Source organism: Microcaecilia unicolor, chromosome 4, assembly GCF_901765095.1.
Source record: "Microcaecilia unicolor chromosome 4, aMicUni1.1, whole genome shotgun sequence".
Lineage (NCBI taxonomy): Eukaryota > Metazoa > Chordata > Amphibia > Gymnophiona > Siphonopidae > Microcaecilia > Microcaecilia unicolor.
In genome coordinates this window covers 192,027,763-192,044,595 of record NC_044034.1, presented here as the reverse complement: position 1 = coordinate 192,044,595, position 16,833 = coordinate 192,027,763, and the positions used below count along the sequence as shown (strand labels likewise).

The 16,833-nt window shown below is 46.0% G+C and overlaps 1 protein-coding gene across 1 annotated transcript in view; it reads right to left on the bottom strand.

The window, feature by feature from the left end:
- The window catches only part of OTOG (otogelin), a 706,015-nt gene that overhangs the window by 120,100 nt on the left and 569,082 nt on the right, over positions 1-16,833 (bottom strand). The window contains 1 exon segment of the mRNA XM_030202446.1: positions 7,684-7,785. Coding sequence (XP_030058306.1) covers positions 7,684-7,785 — 102 coding nt within the window.

Here is a 16,833-nt window from a genome sequence, read left to right as displayed (position 1 = left end):
GTAACAAAAAATAAATAAAATCTATATGTTACAACTTTGCCTTACCCTGCACTACCAATTATAATGTTCTAGTGCATATTGTGTTGTCATTGCAAGTAGTATACCATGCCATACTTTGTATTGTTATTCGAATATTTTTACTGCTCTAATTGCCTCCTGCTCATGTTTGATCTATTCTTACTGTACACCGCCTTGAGTGAATTCCTTCAAAAAGGCGGTAAATAAATCCAAATAAATAAATAAATATAACGATGGACACCAAACTATCATAGCACATAACCCAAAATAGGATGTGGCCGTGTGAAAGGCATAAGTGGGTCAGGGGCATTTTGATTATCTGAGCGCAGTATTAGAGAAAATGGGGGATACACACCCAACTTGCACACCAGGGGGTACACCAGGTTTCAGTTGGTAAAAGTCCTTGCACCCAAAGTTGGATGTGGCATAGGAGCAGACTCTGTGGGTGCTGTGGGTGCTTAAGCACCCCCAATATTGAGAAAATTCCTTGTATGTGTCCAGGGAGGGGTTATTTCCATTGGGCTTAGTACCTCCGATAATATGGAAAAGTTGGCTCCTATGGATGTGGAAATCCACAAAAGCACTATTCTATAAAGAACAATCGGCCCAGAGCGCTCTTTATAGAATAGCACTAAACACAGATTTTTCCCGGCACTATTTACTGAATCCGGTCTCATGTGCCTATCAGGTGCCTTGTTATAGAATTATCCCCCATGCATCTCCTCTGGAAGAGATGGTAAGTGTGTGTGCATTAACTGCACAAGTGACAGTACTCAGTAAACACCATGCACTAACTGCAATGTGCTATCCACACCTAATCTCCACCCATAACCTGCCTGGTCCCTGCCCCATCCCATGCTAAGCAGTCAGCACAGGATTTTTAGCATGGTAGTTGTTAGCACAGGCTGGCACTAACTAAAGTAGGCAAATCTTTTTCTCTGATATCACAAATTGGCAAAGGTATTTTTCCTCGCAGCTGCTCTCTTACCTATACCAATGCCTTTGGAGTAATCTTACAAAATTACAAACTATATGTTCCTAGTTTTTCAGAAAAAGAGCATAAATGTCTAAATAAATGAATACCATTTACCAGTTCACATTCACATTTTCACTTTTGTATGTTAAGTATAAGTTAACATATTTTAATTCATATTGATTTTGGCTGCTAATTTGCAGCATTTGAGGGACTGGCTTCCCTGCAGATAAAGAATTACAAAGAAGGCACAAAATGGTTTTACCACTAATCAGCCCAGCAGCAATATCATTTTCAGAAGATTGGGAAACAAATCAAGTATCTCTATGGTCAGTATCTGAATACTTCATTTGTTATCATTTAATTGTAGATTGTAATGCATGCATATTTGCAAAGGGAAATTAGACCATAACTTGATATACTGGGGTAAATATTCAATGAGGCTTGAGATTCCTGCCGAATTTAACCCTGATCAGACTGACCACTTCAGCACTGTCTGGTTGGTGCCTGTGTGGTCTAAGGGCAGAATTGAGGCAGAGCCAGCAGATACGCAGGAATCGGCTATATTCAATGCTTGTAGCCACATACCTAACCCAGCAAATAAGACCACACAAAGAGCAGTCAGTACCTGGACAAGGCTCAGCACTGATTACCCAGGTCTCATTCAGCTTACAGGTGTCAGTGGCCTTAAAGCTGCTGACCGCTGCGGGCTGAATATCACCTGAATTGTCTACTTTGGAGACAAAGGGACACTTTTACTAAGCTGCGATAAGCACTAATGCATGCTTATACATAGTAACATAGTAAATATATAGTAAATGACGGCAGAAAAAGACCTGCATGGTCCATCCAGTCTGCTCAACAAGATAAACTCATATGTGCTACTTTTTGTGTATACCCTACTTTGATTTGTACCTGTCCTCTTCAGGGCACAGACCGTATAAGTCTGCCCAGCACTATCCCCGCCTCCCACCACCGGCTCTGCCACCCAATCTCGGCTAAGCTCCTTAGGATCCATTCCTTCTGAATAGGATTCCTTTATGTTTATCCCACGCGTGTTTGAATTCTGTTACCGTTTTCATTTCCACCACCTCCCGCGGGAGGGCATTCCAAGCATCCACTACTCTCGCCGTGAAAAAATACTTCCTGACATTTTTCTTGAGTCTGCCCCCCTTCAATCTCATTTCATGTCCTCTCGTTTTACTGCCTTCGCACCTCCGGAAAAGGTTCATTTGCGGATTAATACTTTTCAAATATTTGAACGTCTGTATCATATCACCCCGTTTCTCCTTTCTTCCAGAGTATACATGTTCAGGTCATCAAGTCTCTCCTCATACGTCTTGTAACGCAAATCCCTTACCATTCTCGTAGCTTTTCTTTGCACCGCTTCAATTCTTTTTACATCCTTCGCAAGGTACGGCCTCCAAAACTGAACACAATACTCTAGGTGGGGCCTCACCAACGACTTATAGAAAGGCATCAACACCTCCTTTCTTCTGCTGGTCACACCTCTCTCTATACAGCCTAACAACCTTCTAGCTACGGCCACCACCTTGTCACACTGTTTCGTCGCCTTCAGATCCTCAGATACTATCACCCCAAAATCCCTCTCCCCATCCGTACCTATCACATTCTCCCCGCCTAACACATACATCTCCCGAGGATTTCTATTCCCTAAGTGCATCACTTTGCATTGAATTTTAATTGCCAAACCTTAGACCATTCTTCTAGCTTCCTCAGATCCTTTTTCATGTTTTCCACTCCCTCCCGGGTGTCCACTCTGTTACAGATCTTAGTATCATCCACAAAAAGGCAAACTTTACCTTCTAACCCTTCGACAATGTCACTCACAAATATATTGAACAGAATCGGTCCCAGCACCGATCCCTGAGGCACACCACTACTCACCTTTCCCTCCTCCGAGCGAATTCCATTCGCCACCACCCTCTGGCTTCTGTCCGTCAACCAGTTCACCACTTCGGGTCCTATCTTCAGCCCATCCAGTTTATTTAAGAGCCTCCTGTGGGGAACCATGTCAAAAGCTTTGCTGAAATCTAAGTAGATTACGTCCATAGCTCGTCCCTGATTCAATTCTCCTGTCACCCAATCAAAGAACTCAATGAGATTCGTTTGGCACGATTTCCCTCTGGTAAAATCATGTTGTCTCGGATCTTGCAACTTATTGGCTTCCAGGAAATTCACTATCCTTTCCTTCAGCATCGCTTCCATTACTTTTCCAATAACCGAAGTGAGGCTTACCGGCCTGTAGTTTCCAGCTTCTTCCCTATCACCACTCTTGTGAAGAGGGACCACCTCCGCCATTCTCCAATCCTTCGGAACCTCTCCCGTCTGCAAGGATATGTTAAACAAATCTTTAAGAGGACCCGCCAGAACCTCTCCGAGCTCCCTCAATATCCTGGGGTGGATCCCATCCGGTCCCATGGCTTTATCCACCTTTAGCTTTTCAAGCTGTTCATACACACTCTCTTCCGTGAACAGTGCTCTATCCACTTCAATCTCATTTGTACTTTTTGCAGTCCATCGCGGTCCTTCTCCAGGATTTTCTTCTGTGAAAACAGAACAAAAATATCTATTTAGCAAATTTGCTTTTTCTTCATCATTATCCACATAGCAGTTCGCAGTATCTTTTAGTCTCACAATTCCCTTTTTAGTCATTCTCCTTTCACTTATATACCTGAAGAAATTTTTGTCACCCCTCCTTACATTTCTAGCCATTTGTTCTTCCGCTTGCGCTTTTGCCAGACGTATCTTTCTCTTGGCTTCTTTCAGTTTCATCCTGTATTCCTCCTTGTGTTCCTTTTCTTTAGTTTTTGTGTATTTCTGGAACGCCAACTCTTTAGCCTTTATTTTCTCAGCCACTTGCTTGGAGAACCATATTGGTTTCCTTTTTCTCTTGCTTTTATTTACTTTCCTTACATAAAGGTTCATGGCCCTATTTATAGCTTCTTTCAGCCTGGACCACTGTCCTTCCACTTCTCGTATTTCCTCCCAGCCCATCATCTCCTTCCTCATGTATTCCCCCATTTTACTAAAGTCAGCACGCTTGAAATCCATAACTTTGAGTTTTGAGTGGCCGCTCTCCACTTTAGCTGTAATATCAAACCAAACCGTTTGATGGTCACTGCTGCCCAGGTGGGCACCCACTCGGATATTTGACACGCTATCCCCATTTGTGAGCACCAGATCCAGTGTCGCTCCCTCCCTCATGGGTTCCGTCACCATTTGTCTGAGCAAACCGCTTTGTAAAGCATCCACGATCTCTCTACTTCTTTCCGATTCCGCAGATGGAACCTTCCAATCTACATCCGGCAGATTGAAATCTCCCAGCAACAGCACCTCTCTCTTGTTTCCCAACTTTTGAATATCTGCGATCAGGTCTTTATCTAGTTCCTCCAATTGTTTTGGAGGTCTGTAGACAACACCCATGTGTATAGAGGTTCTATCCTCTCTTTTTAAGGTGATCCATATCGCTTCTTCCTTTCCCCAGGTCCCTGTCATTTCGGTCGCTGTGATATCATTTCTCACATATAGAGCTACTCCTCCACCTTTACGACTCTCTCTATCCTTCCTAAACAGATTATAGCCTGGTATGTTTGTATCCCATTCATGTGAACCATTTAGCCACGTCTCCATGATTGCAACAATGTCTAAGTCTGCCTCCAACATCAGGGCTTGAAGTCATGAACTTTATTGCTTAGACTGCGAGCATTTGTGGCCATCGCTTTCCATGTACATTTTCTGGTATGTGCTTCAACATTTGTGATTTGGGGTTGTCTTTTCTCTTTGGGTACCTTCATATCCTTTTGTTCCAACTTCATTTCTTTCTCTTCTGCCTCAGTTCTATTTTCAGGATCATCACCATGCTGTAATGGAGCAAAAGAATTCTGTAGGGGCAACACTTGTGAGGGCGGATGCCTCTGGTGCACATAGCGAAGTCTGCCTGAGCCTACTGTGAACCATCTATTCCTAGGTGGTTTTATCCTTGGAGGCAGTGGTGTGAATTTGGCTTGATTCTGTGCTGCATGGTTTTGTGTACTCTTAGAAACTGCTTTAAGTTCATCTAATTCCTGTTTTACCTTACTGAGCTCCTGTTTTAAACTAACAAGCTGATGACAGACAGGACAAGCCTTAAGTCTCCAGATAATTGGCCTTGAAACTGAAACACCACAATTATTACAGAGAATAAAAGTCATCCTGTTTGTTGGAATGGGAATGAACAGGTATGCTATGATGGGGTTAATACTGTGCAAGGATAACTTTACTCCTCAGCCATACATAGGCAAGCAGAGGCAGTTGTAATTTGGGTGGAGTTAATTTGCAATAAGTAGAATAGTTAGGAAATTTATTTAGGAAGTGTCAGTCTTGGGGTGGGTGGGTTGAGGGGCAGGGTGGGGGGGCTTAAAGTTTAAAACCCGTGGAATGTGTTTGTTTTAAAACCTATCTCCAGGAAAGGAAAAAAGTTCTAATACTTGCTAGCAGTTTTGAAATCTGAAATCTCCTTTTCAGATTTACAGATATCAATAAACCAGTTAGAAACAACAATCAAATCACAACAGGCAGAGCAGATTAAATAGAGCACACTATATTGCAGATTGAAACAGAGCACACTATATTGCAGATTAAAACAGAGCACACTATATGCAGAGTAGAATGAAACAGCAGAGCAGAATGAAAGTCAGATCACACTATTTTCAGAGCCAAGAAGTTTTTTTTTTCCTTTTTTTTTTTTTTTAGGAAAGATAGAAATGCAGTGACAATGATAGACAAGGAAAGAAGGAAGAGATGCCCAGAGAAAACACAGCCAAGGGATAGGGATAACCAGGGATTTAGCCAGCACAAGTCTTAGCTGTGTGAGTTTCCTTCAGCCAGGAGATAAGACCACGAGGCTGCTCAGTTTAGCCCCTCCTAAGCAATATTGTGTTGTCATTGCAAGTAGTATACCATGCCATACTTTCGTTATTGCATGTTAAAAAGCACTACCTTGGGATTGGTACACACTTCCCATGCACTAAAAGATACTTTTTATTTTTTGTGTGGGGATTTTATGGGGCATAGAGTGGATGTTCTCTGCGCTAATCGGTTCCAGGTTATCGTGAGATAGTTCACAAACACACGTGACATTCCATTTTGTCTGTTCAGGGACCTCAGTTGTGGAATTCTCTCCCACCTCCTCTTCATTTACAGAGCACCTTGGACAAGTTCAAGATCGATCTTATGATTTTTTGTTCTAAGACGCGATCTACTAGCCACCCTTTCCTGTTATTACAAATCCTCTGGGATGAGCCCTGAATGCGTATGATGCACTTCCCATGTTCATTCCTACCCGTGCCTATGCACCGCTCCAAAAAGACAACACTGTATTCCCAACAGAGGCCCTGTTTCACTCTCGCTGCTTCAGGGGAACCATTCAGTGTTGTCTTTTTTGGAGCACTGCATAGTCATGCCAAATTATCTGCTCTACCTGTATTCTTCAAGTTTGCATTTCCTGGAAGATGATGGAAATTCTGAACCTGTTTGGGGTACCACATGCAAAGTTTCTTTAAAGAGCTAAGTATTTTTGTTTCTATTTTATTTTTGTTACATTTGTACCCCGCACTTTCCCACTCATGGCAGGCTCAATGCGGTTTACATGGGGCAATGGAGGGTTAAGTGACTTGCCCAGAGTCACAAGGAGCTGCCTGTGCCTGAAGTGGGAATCGAACTCAGTTCCTCAGGACCAAAGTCCACCATCCTAACCACTAGGCCACTCCTCCACTTCAAAGTATAGGAGAGTCATTTGGAAAAAAATGATAATATAGACTATGATTATTTGCACAGAGGGATGGCTTTGGAGTTTTTCTGACCGCTGATGTTTCCCTTGTGTAAGCTACACTTGTGGGTTGTGTAAAAGCTTTACTTACAAGGTTTACTGAGGTCTTTTCTCCAAAGTATTTATTTATATTCCTGCTTCCTAGTGTATGTTTTTTATTTTTAAATTCAGTGTTACCTGAAGGTACGGTGTATGACAGTAGTCAAATCAGTTGAGCCGCACAGATGTCCCCTGATTATCAAAGGCAATTTAATGGCTCAGTGGTTCAAATCCTCCGTTCTCTAGTCCTCACCATCAAATACGGACCCTGTCCCCCACCCTGGGCATCTCTAATGGAGGGGAGTCCTTCCATCATTGATCTTTCACTGATATTTGTTACATAGGAACTGGACATAGACCAACTCACTTTCCCATAGATCATCAAAATGACTCTCAAATTATGCCTATCATGGCCCACTGTACTTATCTAAGCCAAATACCATATACAAATCAGGACTACATCTATTCTATTTCATTGTTGCAATCACATTGTACCTCTCAACACTTTAAAAGTGAAAACAAAATCGCTTGAAGTCCATACAAGATTTATTAGACAAGCAAAACAATGTACAAAATTAGCTAAAAAAAAAAGTAGTAGCAGAATGTAAAGGGGCAACCTATGAAAACTCAGACATGATAAATTGAGCCTAGAATGTAAAGTAGAAGACACTGGTGCCACTTGGTTGCATGTTCTTACTCCAAGGTAAGCAACATATCCTGTTGGGATATTTTATTCTGGTCTGCCTTAAATATTAATCGGCATCAATTTGCAAAAAAGAAGCAAAACTGATGCAATAAACTGTGCTGTAACACACCAACTTACTGCACTGATATGTAGGACAGCATTTATCAGTAGCATTCCCATCCACTGTCAGCACTTCTCCTTCATGACATTTCGGTATTTGATCAGAGCAAGCGCTGCAGGCTGAACAAGATATAAAGAAATCAAAATATGCAATTGTTACAATGTCAGATCTAGCTGTAATGTTAGCAGTTACTCATGTCTTCTAATTCATCTCAAGGCGCATCTAAAGGCGCCTAATGTTATCTAGTTTGACTGCTTTGTTCATCTTCATGTTTGTGCTCATCATAGAGTACCTTTTTAAGGGGCCCTTGTACTAAGCCATGTTAAAAAGTGGTTTGCGCTAGTTTTGGCACATTAAATTGGCACGCGTTGGGCCATTTTGTTTTCCACAGTAGGAAAAAGGTCTTTTTTAAAATCGGGCAGTAAATGGCCATATGCTAATATTAAAATTAGCATGTGGCTATTTATTGCCTGAGCCCTTACCGCCACCTATTTAGAAGGTGGTAAGGGCAGTAATTAGGCAGTAATTAGGGCAGTAATTAGACAGAGCACATCAATGAGGCCGTACTGCTGATTACCACCAGGACCCCCCCCCCCCCATGGTAGAAAATTGTTACATAGTTGTTGCATTTGTACAATAATTCTTACCGATCTACACATTTTGTGCAGGTGTTATACACTAAGTACTGTGTAAAGACCCTCTTGTAAGGTATTTGATTGATGCACTTATATCTTGCTGTACTGAAATAAGAAAAGACCCTCTTGTAAAATGGAAAATGTAAGGAAATGGATATTTGTGTTGTTCTCTGTGTCTGTGTGTGCATGCATGTGCGTTGGGGTATTTTCTTTCTCCTTTCACTAGGGAAGGTTTTTCCTTAGGTGGAGATGCTAGGGAAAAAACCCAGCCCTCACCTCTAACAAACAAAATGGGAAAAACACTGTGGCAGAAAGTGGACAACGGAACGTGGAAGCAAATATCGGAAAATACTCATAAAATGTCAATGTGCACAACACATCTGGATACTCAATGAAATTATTTTTTAATAATTATAAACACTGAGATTTCTCCTCATTCTGATCTGACGAAGAAGGGCTACCTTCGGAAGCTAATCAAAAAATGTATTAAGTTAGTCCAATAAAAAAGGTATTATCTTATTTTCTTTTCTCTGTTTTATTTTCTTTTATTTCTATTGAAAGTGGACTAACACAGCTACCACATCTCTCTCCTCATTCATTAGAAGCACAATATTATAAGGCACCTAAGACCTGAAAACACATAAATGCATATGCTGCACCTATTTTGAACACAACATCCCTCTAATGCTATAAAGGTCACCATAAATTGTGCATGTAAATTTGGGTGCATGTCCAATTTGCACACACAATTTAATTAAATAACAAGCTAATTAGCACCAATAATTGGCCTTTTAAAAAATTACTGGCACTAATTAGATTTAAATGGAATTTATATGTATACATTTAGACATAGGATCTGCATCTAAATTTTACATGCAAGAAAAAAAAGAGGGCATGAAAATGGGAGAGTTATGGGATTCAGTAACTGGTGCTCAAAATTCAGTGCTGAAAAAAATCAGTGCTCAGCACTATTCTATAAAGGACACTCCTGATTAAGCACTCTTTAGAGAATAGTGCATAGTGCTAATTTCTGAGCCCAACTTTGGGCACAAGAATTTACACTTGCTGAAATCAGGCATAAAACCTGGTGCACGACGTAGGAACGCATCCCCAGTATACTATAACACTGTGCCCAAATGTTCAGAATGCCCCTAACCAGCCAATGCCCCTCCCATGGCCATGTCCTCTTTTGGGTTATGCGCTTTGGGATTTAGGCACCCAGTGTTATAGAATACAGCGCAGGTAGATGTGCATGCAACTCCTAATTGGTGTCAATATTTGAAAGGTATTAATCTGCAAACAAACCTTTTCCGGAGATGGGAAGGCGGTAGAACTAAAGGATATGAAATGAGATTGAAGGGGGGCAGACTCAAGAAAAATGTCAGGAAATATTTTTTTCACGGAGAGAGTGGTGGATACTTGGAGAACTCTTTTATTGATAAATCGGATAACAAAAACCAATAACAGTAGTATCAAAAACCCATCCCCCCCCCAACACCCAAATAAAACCAGACTCCTCAAAACAAAATATTCATGGCGGTTTTAACCTTACGTGTTTCCACCACCTTGTAACAGTACCAACCCCCACCCTCACCCGCTCCCACCTTTCCACCTCCTGGACTGCCCTAACCACATCCCAGCTAACCCGTTCCACAGACCTGTATTCCTGGCGCAGGGAAACCCCACAACGCGCCATCCAGAGGTAGAACCTGATGATAACCGAGATCAGGAACCCCGTTACTGGCTCCAGCTGCCCATGACCACCTATCCTCCCATACACCCAGTCAGCATAGGTGTACTGCTGAAAGGACGGTATCCCTAGTAAGGAGGCCACTCTGGCAGCTGCTGCCACCGAAAAAGGACAGAACCGTAAAAAATGGTCCACCGTTTCTTCTTTTCCTACGCATTCCCCCCTCGGACAGTCCCGCTCCTGTGCTTTTCTGTTCGAGAGATTGCCTCGTACATAAAGCTTCCCATGAAAGGACAGCCACGCAATGTCCCTGTACTTCTGTGGGATCCTTTCTGATGTTACCAACCGCAAGCCCTGCCTGCCGAACCACAGGCCCAGGAGCATCCCTGAGTGCCAATTGTGATGCAAACCTCTGGGCTTGCACCCTATCCACCCACACCTCCCTCTTCCCTGCTTTAAGTTCCTCCACCAAAATTCCCCACAACCGCACTAACTTGGTCATGGTCTTATAATAACTCACCCCCTCCAGGGCCCCCGCCCTTAAAGCCACCACCCTCCCCCCACCCAACCAAGGGACCCAAAATCTTCCCCACCACTGAAGAACACTGGATGCCCACCCCGGGGGGGGGGGGGGGGGGTCACTTCCCACTGCTCGCCCCAGATTAAATTGGAGGAAGAGAGAGCAGAAAAACAGCACTGGATTGACCATCCTCACTCCCCCTTCCTTCCTAGACAGGTATGTAATGTTTCTTTTCACCGGGTTCAGCCGATTACCCCACAACATCTGAAAAAACATGCTGTAAAGCGCGGTGTAACATTTCTCGGGTAACAGACAAATATAACTAAGGAACAAAAAAATCGGCACTATGTGGGATTTGATCAGCCAAACCCGGTCCGCCATCTGAATCTTCCAGCCCTTCCACCTTTCTACCCTTACCCTGGCCTCCTGAATTTTCTGCTCCCAGTTCCATGTGGCATAATCCCCTGACCGAAAGTTGTCCCCCAAGACCCACATCTCCTTCCCTGTGTGTGGAAAAGCGTCCCCCAATTCAAATCCCAACCCTACTGGTCCTACCCACAAACTGTTACTCTTTTGGTGGTTTACCTGTGACCCGCTTGCCGTGAATATTGTGAGATTATTTCCTTCAAGTGTTCCCGTTCCCCCTTATCTGCCACCCACACTGTGATATCATCCGCGTACGCCACCACCCGTAAATCCTTCCCCGTGCACACCTCCACTCTCCGAAGTCCTGCTTCCCCACCCTGCTCCAAACGCCTGATAAATGGATCAATTGCAAAGGCATACAGCAAGGGGCTCAAGGGACACCCCTGCTCCACCCCTGCCGTTACCTCAAACCCCTTGCTTTTCCATCCATTTACCAGTGGAAAGCACCGGGCCTTTGTATATAACAACCGAATTTGTGCCACCCATCCCCTTGGGAACCCATAGTGGAGTAAGACCTTCCATAGAAATTCCCACTGTACCCTGTCAAAGGCCTTTTCCTGGTCCAGGGCGACCATCAACCTCCCTACCCCATCTACCCAGCTCCGCTCAAAACCCTCCCGAACCCATGCTGCTGCCTCAAGTATCCCTCTACCCGTCACCCCACAACCCTGCGAGGGTGCCAAAACCTCCCCCGATACCTGCCGCATGCGTTTCAAAATCATATGGGCAAAGATTTTACGGTCACTATTAAGCAGTGCTATGGGCCGCCAGTTTGTCAAAAAACCTGGATCCTTCTCTTTACTAAGGAGAATCAATGCTGACTTTCCCAAGGATGCTGGCAAAGAGCCCTGTTTCAGTGCTACCTCCCAGACATCTAGCAGAATCGGAGCTACCAAGTGTTTAAATTGCTGGTAGAACTCTACCGGGAGCCCATCCGGCCCGGCGATGTCTTCATCCGCAAAGCCTCAATGCTCTCCTCCACTTCCTGCAGCGTCCAGGGCTGTTCCAGGACCTGAAGATGGGCCCCCCACTTTCCCACCCCCGGAGTGTCCTCTATATATGTCCCCATTCTATCCCTGTCTTAGTGCCTATCTGAAAAAAAATTCTCAAAGTGCTCTCCCACCACCTCCAGAATTCCTTCCCTTGTATCCCTCACCACCCCTGTTACGTCTTGCAGACCTCCCACCACTCTACGCTCCCGTCTCTCCTTGCAGCATGCAAAGGGATCTGGGCTGAGCAATGTCCCAAAATCCCTTTCATATGCCAATGAAGAGTACCTGTTATACTGTACCTTTTCCAATTCAATTTGTAGAGCTTCTACGTCCTCCCTTCTTCCTCTCTAAGAGATCAAATAATCCCTCCGTTTTTTAATGGCCATCCCTAACCTAGTCATCTCCCTTCCCTTTCTTCTGGCTTGCTGTATAAAGAAAAACCTGGTGCGTAGCTTCACCATCTCCCACCATTCCCCTGGCGAGGAGAAGAGACCTTGGATTGATAATTGTTCTTGTACAAATTCTTGATACTCCTTCCATACTCTTTCCTCCTCCAACCACCTCAAGTTGAGTCTCCAGAGACCCTGTCCTGACCGGTGAGTCCCTGAACATCCGACCGCTATTAGTACTAATTTATGGTCAGAAAATTCTACCTCCATCAACCGAGGCCCCTGCCCACAAGCCCCTTTCCGTACCAAAAACCGATCTATCCTACTCTTACAAACCCCTCTAGTAAATGTAAACCCTTCCCTATCCGCTAAGTGTTCCATGTGCACATCCACTAATCCCGCTCCCTTCATAATGCCCCCCAAACACACCCCATCATATCCGACTCGTGCCATCCTTCCCCCACTATCCTGTGCCCTCAAAATAGTATTAAAATCTCACCCCCCCCCAATATTACCTGCCGAGATGTATACAAATATGGTTTAATTTTTCCAAACAACAAAGCGCACCCTCTTTTACTCTGTGGTCCATAAATGTTAACAATCCGTACTGCCACCCCGTGCAACAATACATCCACCACCACACTTCCCTATGTCCAATTCTACCACCCTCTGTATGACTACCCTATGTGTTTTGAAAAGAATTCCTACTGCCCCATATCTTTCCCCTGCCAATCCCCAAATGGAGGGCCCCCATCTCCAGGCCCGCTGTGCTCGCCTGACTGCATCCATCGTCTGCAGCCTTGTTTCTTGTAGCAAGAAACAATCTGCAGCAATCCGAGAGAGGCCATCAAAAGCCACCACTTGCGCCCTCTGGGAGGCAACACTTGCCACATTTAGTGTGACAAAGAACAACAGGATTCCTGCCATCATCCAAGGTTATGGCTCCTCTGTACCACCCTGTCCTGTCCCACTGCCCTCTGTCCCGACCCATACTCCGCCACCTGCCCCCCAACGTCCGTTTCCATTTCTTCCTCTGCCCAATCTCGAACCCCGAATTCAACCCCCCGTCCTCCCCCTCCCCCTTTCCATTCTTCCTCCCCTTCTTCTTCTTTACTTCCCCCTCTCCTTCCCTCTGTAACCCTTGTAACCCCCTCCCCCTCCCTGCATCCACTCCACCTCCCTTTCCTCTACTTCCTCTATAGCCTCCCCTTCCTCTTCCTGCTCTTGCTCCTGGGAACCCTTACTCCTGTCAAATGTCCGTGTCCCCCCGTCTTCCTTACATTCCCCCTCCCCCTCCTCCACTTCCCCCCCTCTTCCCTCCTGATGACCCCCCTCCCTTCGAATTCTCCCCCCTCTTCTTCCCCCTCCCCTCCCACCTTGGCTCTCCCTCTGATCTCCTTTTACTACCACCCTCCTCCTGCGACCCCCCTCCCTCCCTTCCGATTCCTTCTTCTACCTTCTCCCCCCTCTCTTCCACTTCCAAACCTTGGAACCGATTCCCCACCTCTAGCCCTTGGACTACCTCCCTCCCTAACAGGTCTGTTTCTCCCCCCCCCCCCTCCCCTGTGCTCCCCTCTGTCTTTTAGAAACTCGCACCCATCCCCCTTCTCCCTCCTCTTCCTGCCCCTTACCTCCCACCTGTATGCCCTCCCTCCCTCTATCACCTACTTCTCCCTCTATCCCCTCCTCCATACCTCCCTTCCTCAGTGCCTCTGCGCCCTGACTCCGACTCTGGCAACCCTTCCCCCCCCCCTCCTCTTGAACTGAAATACCTTCCTCTCCCCCATTATGGAAAGCCTCTGGGCAATCCTAAAGGCGTGCCCAAACCCCCACAAAGATTACAGTGTATAGAGACACAATTCTCTGTGATATGGTCTTTGCTACCACATTTGGCACACTGCAGTACTGGGCAGGACATGCTAAAATGCCGAAAGGACCCACATTTAAAGCACTGGCGTGGCTGCCCCTTGTAGAAACACAGGATGCGGTCTCTTCCTATAAACACCCTCCGAAGGGATATGCTGGATCACCTGCCCTACCTGTTTAAGTCTGACCAAAGGCCCCCCCCCTGCCCATACTCTACTAGGGTCTGGGAGTTTGGCCAGTGGGGTCCGTAATTCAGCATATCTCTGGAGCCAAAATGTGAGGTCCACCCCTGAAATGGACTCGTTTCTAACTAGTAGGGTCACCTGCACCAAGTCAGGTCTGCTGATGGGCACAACCTTATAATTCTTCCACTCCCCCCTCCCCCGTACCCCTTCATACTTTCCCCAGAAGACTTCCATTCTTCTTTGCGTGAAAAAACTCACATCATACTCAGGGATATTGACTGGATGGATACACACATAGAGGTCTTCTGGGATAAAGCCCAACCCCAATACCAATCTCAAAACTACATCTCTGGATGGCATTGCCCCCTCCCCCACCCATCTAATTTGTACCACGTTCCGTCTCCTTGGCACCTGCCAACGACCTCTCCCCCCCTCCGTTCTATTACCTGAGAACCCCCCTTCCTTCTTCCTCCCTCTCCTGTAACTGCCGCAAAGGATTTACCCCCTTACTCCCACCGCCCTTTCCCCACATTTATATCCCTCTGCCCCTCTTGCCCCCTTCCTCCATGCTCCCCCCCTGCTGATCCCCCCTAACCCTTCTCCACTCCACCCCTCCCCTACTGGCTTCACCATGCCCCCTTTCCCCCCAACCAAACTTATTGCTGCAGAGGTTCCTAAACCTTCCTTCTGCACAACAAAATTAGTCAAACAAACCTTCCCCTGCAAATCCAACCCTAAACCTTCCCCCGAGTTCTCCTTATCTTTTAAACAAGTCCCATTGTCCATCTGTGCCAGGGGGCTCTCTGCACTCTGTTCTCTAGAAGAAAGCAGGTCCTGTGCGAGGCTCTGGTTGGACTTTAAACCAGAACCTCCTATCTCTGCTTCTGGATTGTACCAGCTCTCCTGTCCATTCTTCCCTCCAAGGCACGGTTCCTCTGATTCCATCTGCACAGCTGCACACCCTTCTTGATGATGAGAAACTGCCACTGCACTCAAGGAGCTCACTGCTTGCACCTGAGCCAGCCTGCCTGAGTCCTGCAATCCTCCTGTAATCTCAGCACTGGCTGATCCCACTGTGTGCTCCTGCTTTCTCTCCTCAGGTATACTGTCTTCCTTCTCACTGCTGGGTACTGCAACAACCTGTGTGAAAAAAAGGCTGCCCTCTGAGTCTCCTATTTCAGTTTCAAGAATATGAATATGTTTAAAGGATGATTTCTTTTCTGCTTTTTCCCCTTTAGACTGTATGGCTGACTCACAGGCAGCAAGTCCACCTTCCTTGTCTCTGGAGCCTTCCTTTTCAGGAAGTACTCCTGGCTGGCTTGCCAAGTCTTTCATGAATTGTAATGTTTTTGTTTGACTGCTGGTCCCTGGTACCTCTTCTCCTACAGGCTGGCGAGTAACCAGTACTGCTGAACCAGGTTCTTTCTCCTGAGTTAAAAGGATTACCAATACTTTTTTTAAGGAAGCCAGCAGTTTTTCCTTGCGCTGAAGCTGCGCTGCCAAACGCACTTCCTCCTTCTGGTATGCTCTCCTATGTTCTACTGGGGCTAACTTCCCCATGGTTTTGGCAAGTTTCAGCCTCTTCCCCAGCTCTGCTGATTCTTTCTCCAGGGCCTTGATCTTCCTCACCCTCTCCACCACTCCACTAGCTGGGTTTCCGGGTCCCAGCTCATACCTTGGTTGTCCTCCTCCTCCTCTTCTGACCACTCCTCCTCATCCTCTGTCTGGTCTGGGCCCAACTGCACCTCTTGGCCCAACTCCATCACCTCTTCTCCAGCTGTCCCCTTACGCTGCTTCTCAGGGGCCTGTACCAGCTTTCTCCCCCGACCGCTGTCTGCACACCCCTCTTCCAGGAACTCGTGCGACATGTCCTTGGAGCAGCCCCGGGCTGGGAACTGCTCCGCTTGGCCTTAGACTTTCTCAGCCCAGTAGGCCCCATAGCCAGGGACTTTCCTGAGGAAATGTCCCCAGGGCCTTGCCTCCTGGCTGGAGAAGGAACCAGGCCTAGCTCCCTTCCTTCCTTCTAGGCCCAGAGCCTCTGGCAGCACTCCTTCCTCTCTCACAGTCTGGAATGCCCTCCCGCGGGATGTGGTGGAGATGAAAACGGTAGCGGAATTCAAAAATGCGTAGGATAAACGTAAAGGAATTCTGTTCAGAAGGAATGGATCCTCAGAAGCTTAGCGGAGATTGGGTGGCAGCGCCGGTGGTGGGACGCGGGGCTAGTGGTTGGGAGGCGGGGCTAGTGCTGGGCAGCCTTCTACGATCTGTGCCCTGAAAATGGCTGATACAAATCAAGGTCAGGTATACACATAAAGTAGCACATATGAGTTTATCTTGTTGGGCAGACTGGATGGACCATACAGGTCTTTCTCTGCTGTCATGTACAATGTTACTATCCAGCTCATTTTCGAAAGAGAAGGGCGCCCATCTTCCGACACAAATTGGGAGATGGGCGTCCTCTCAG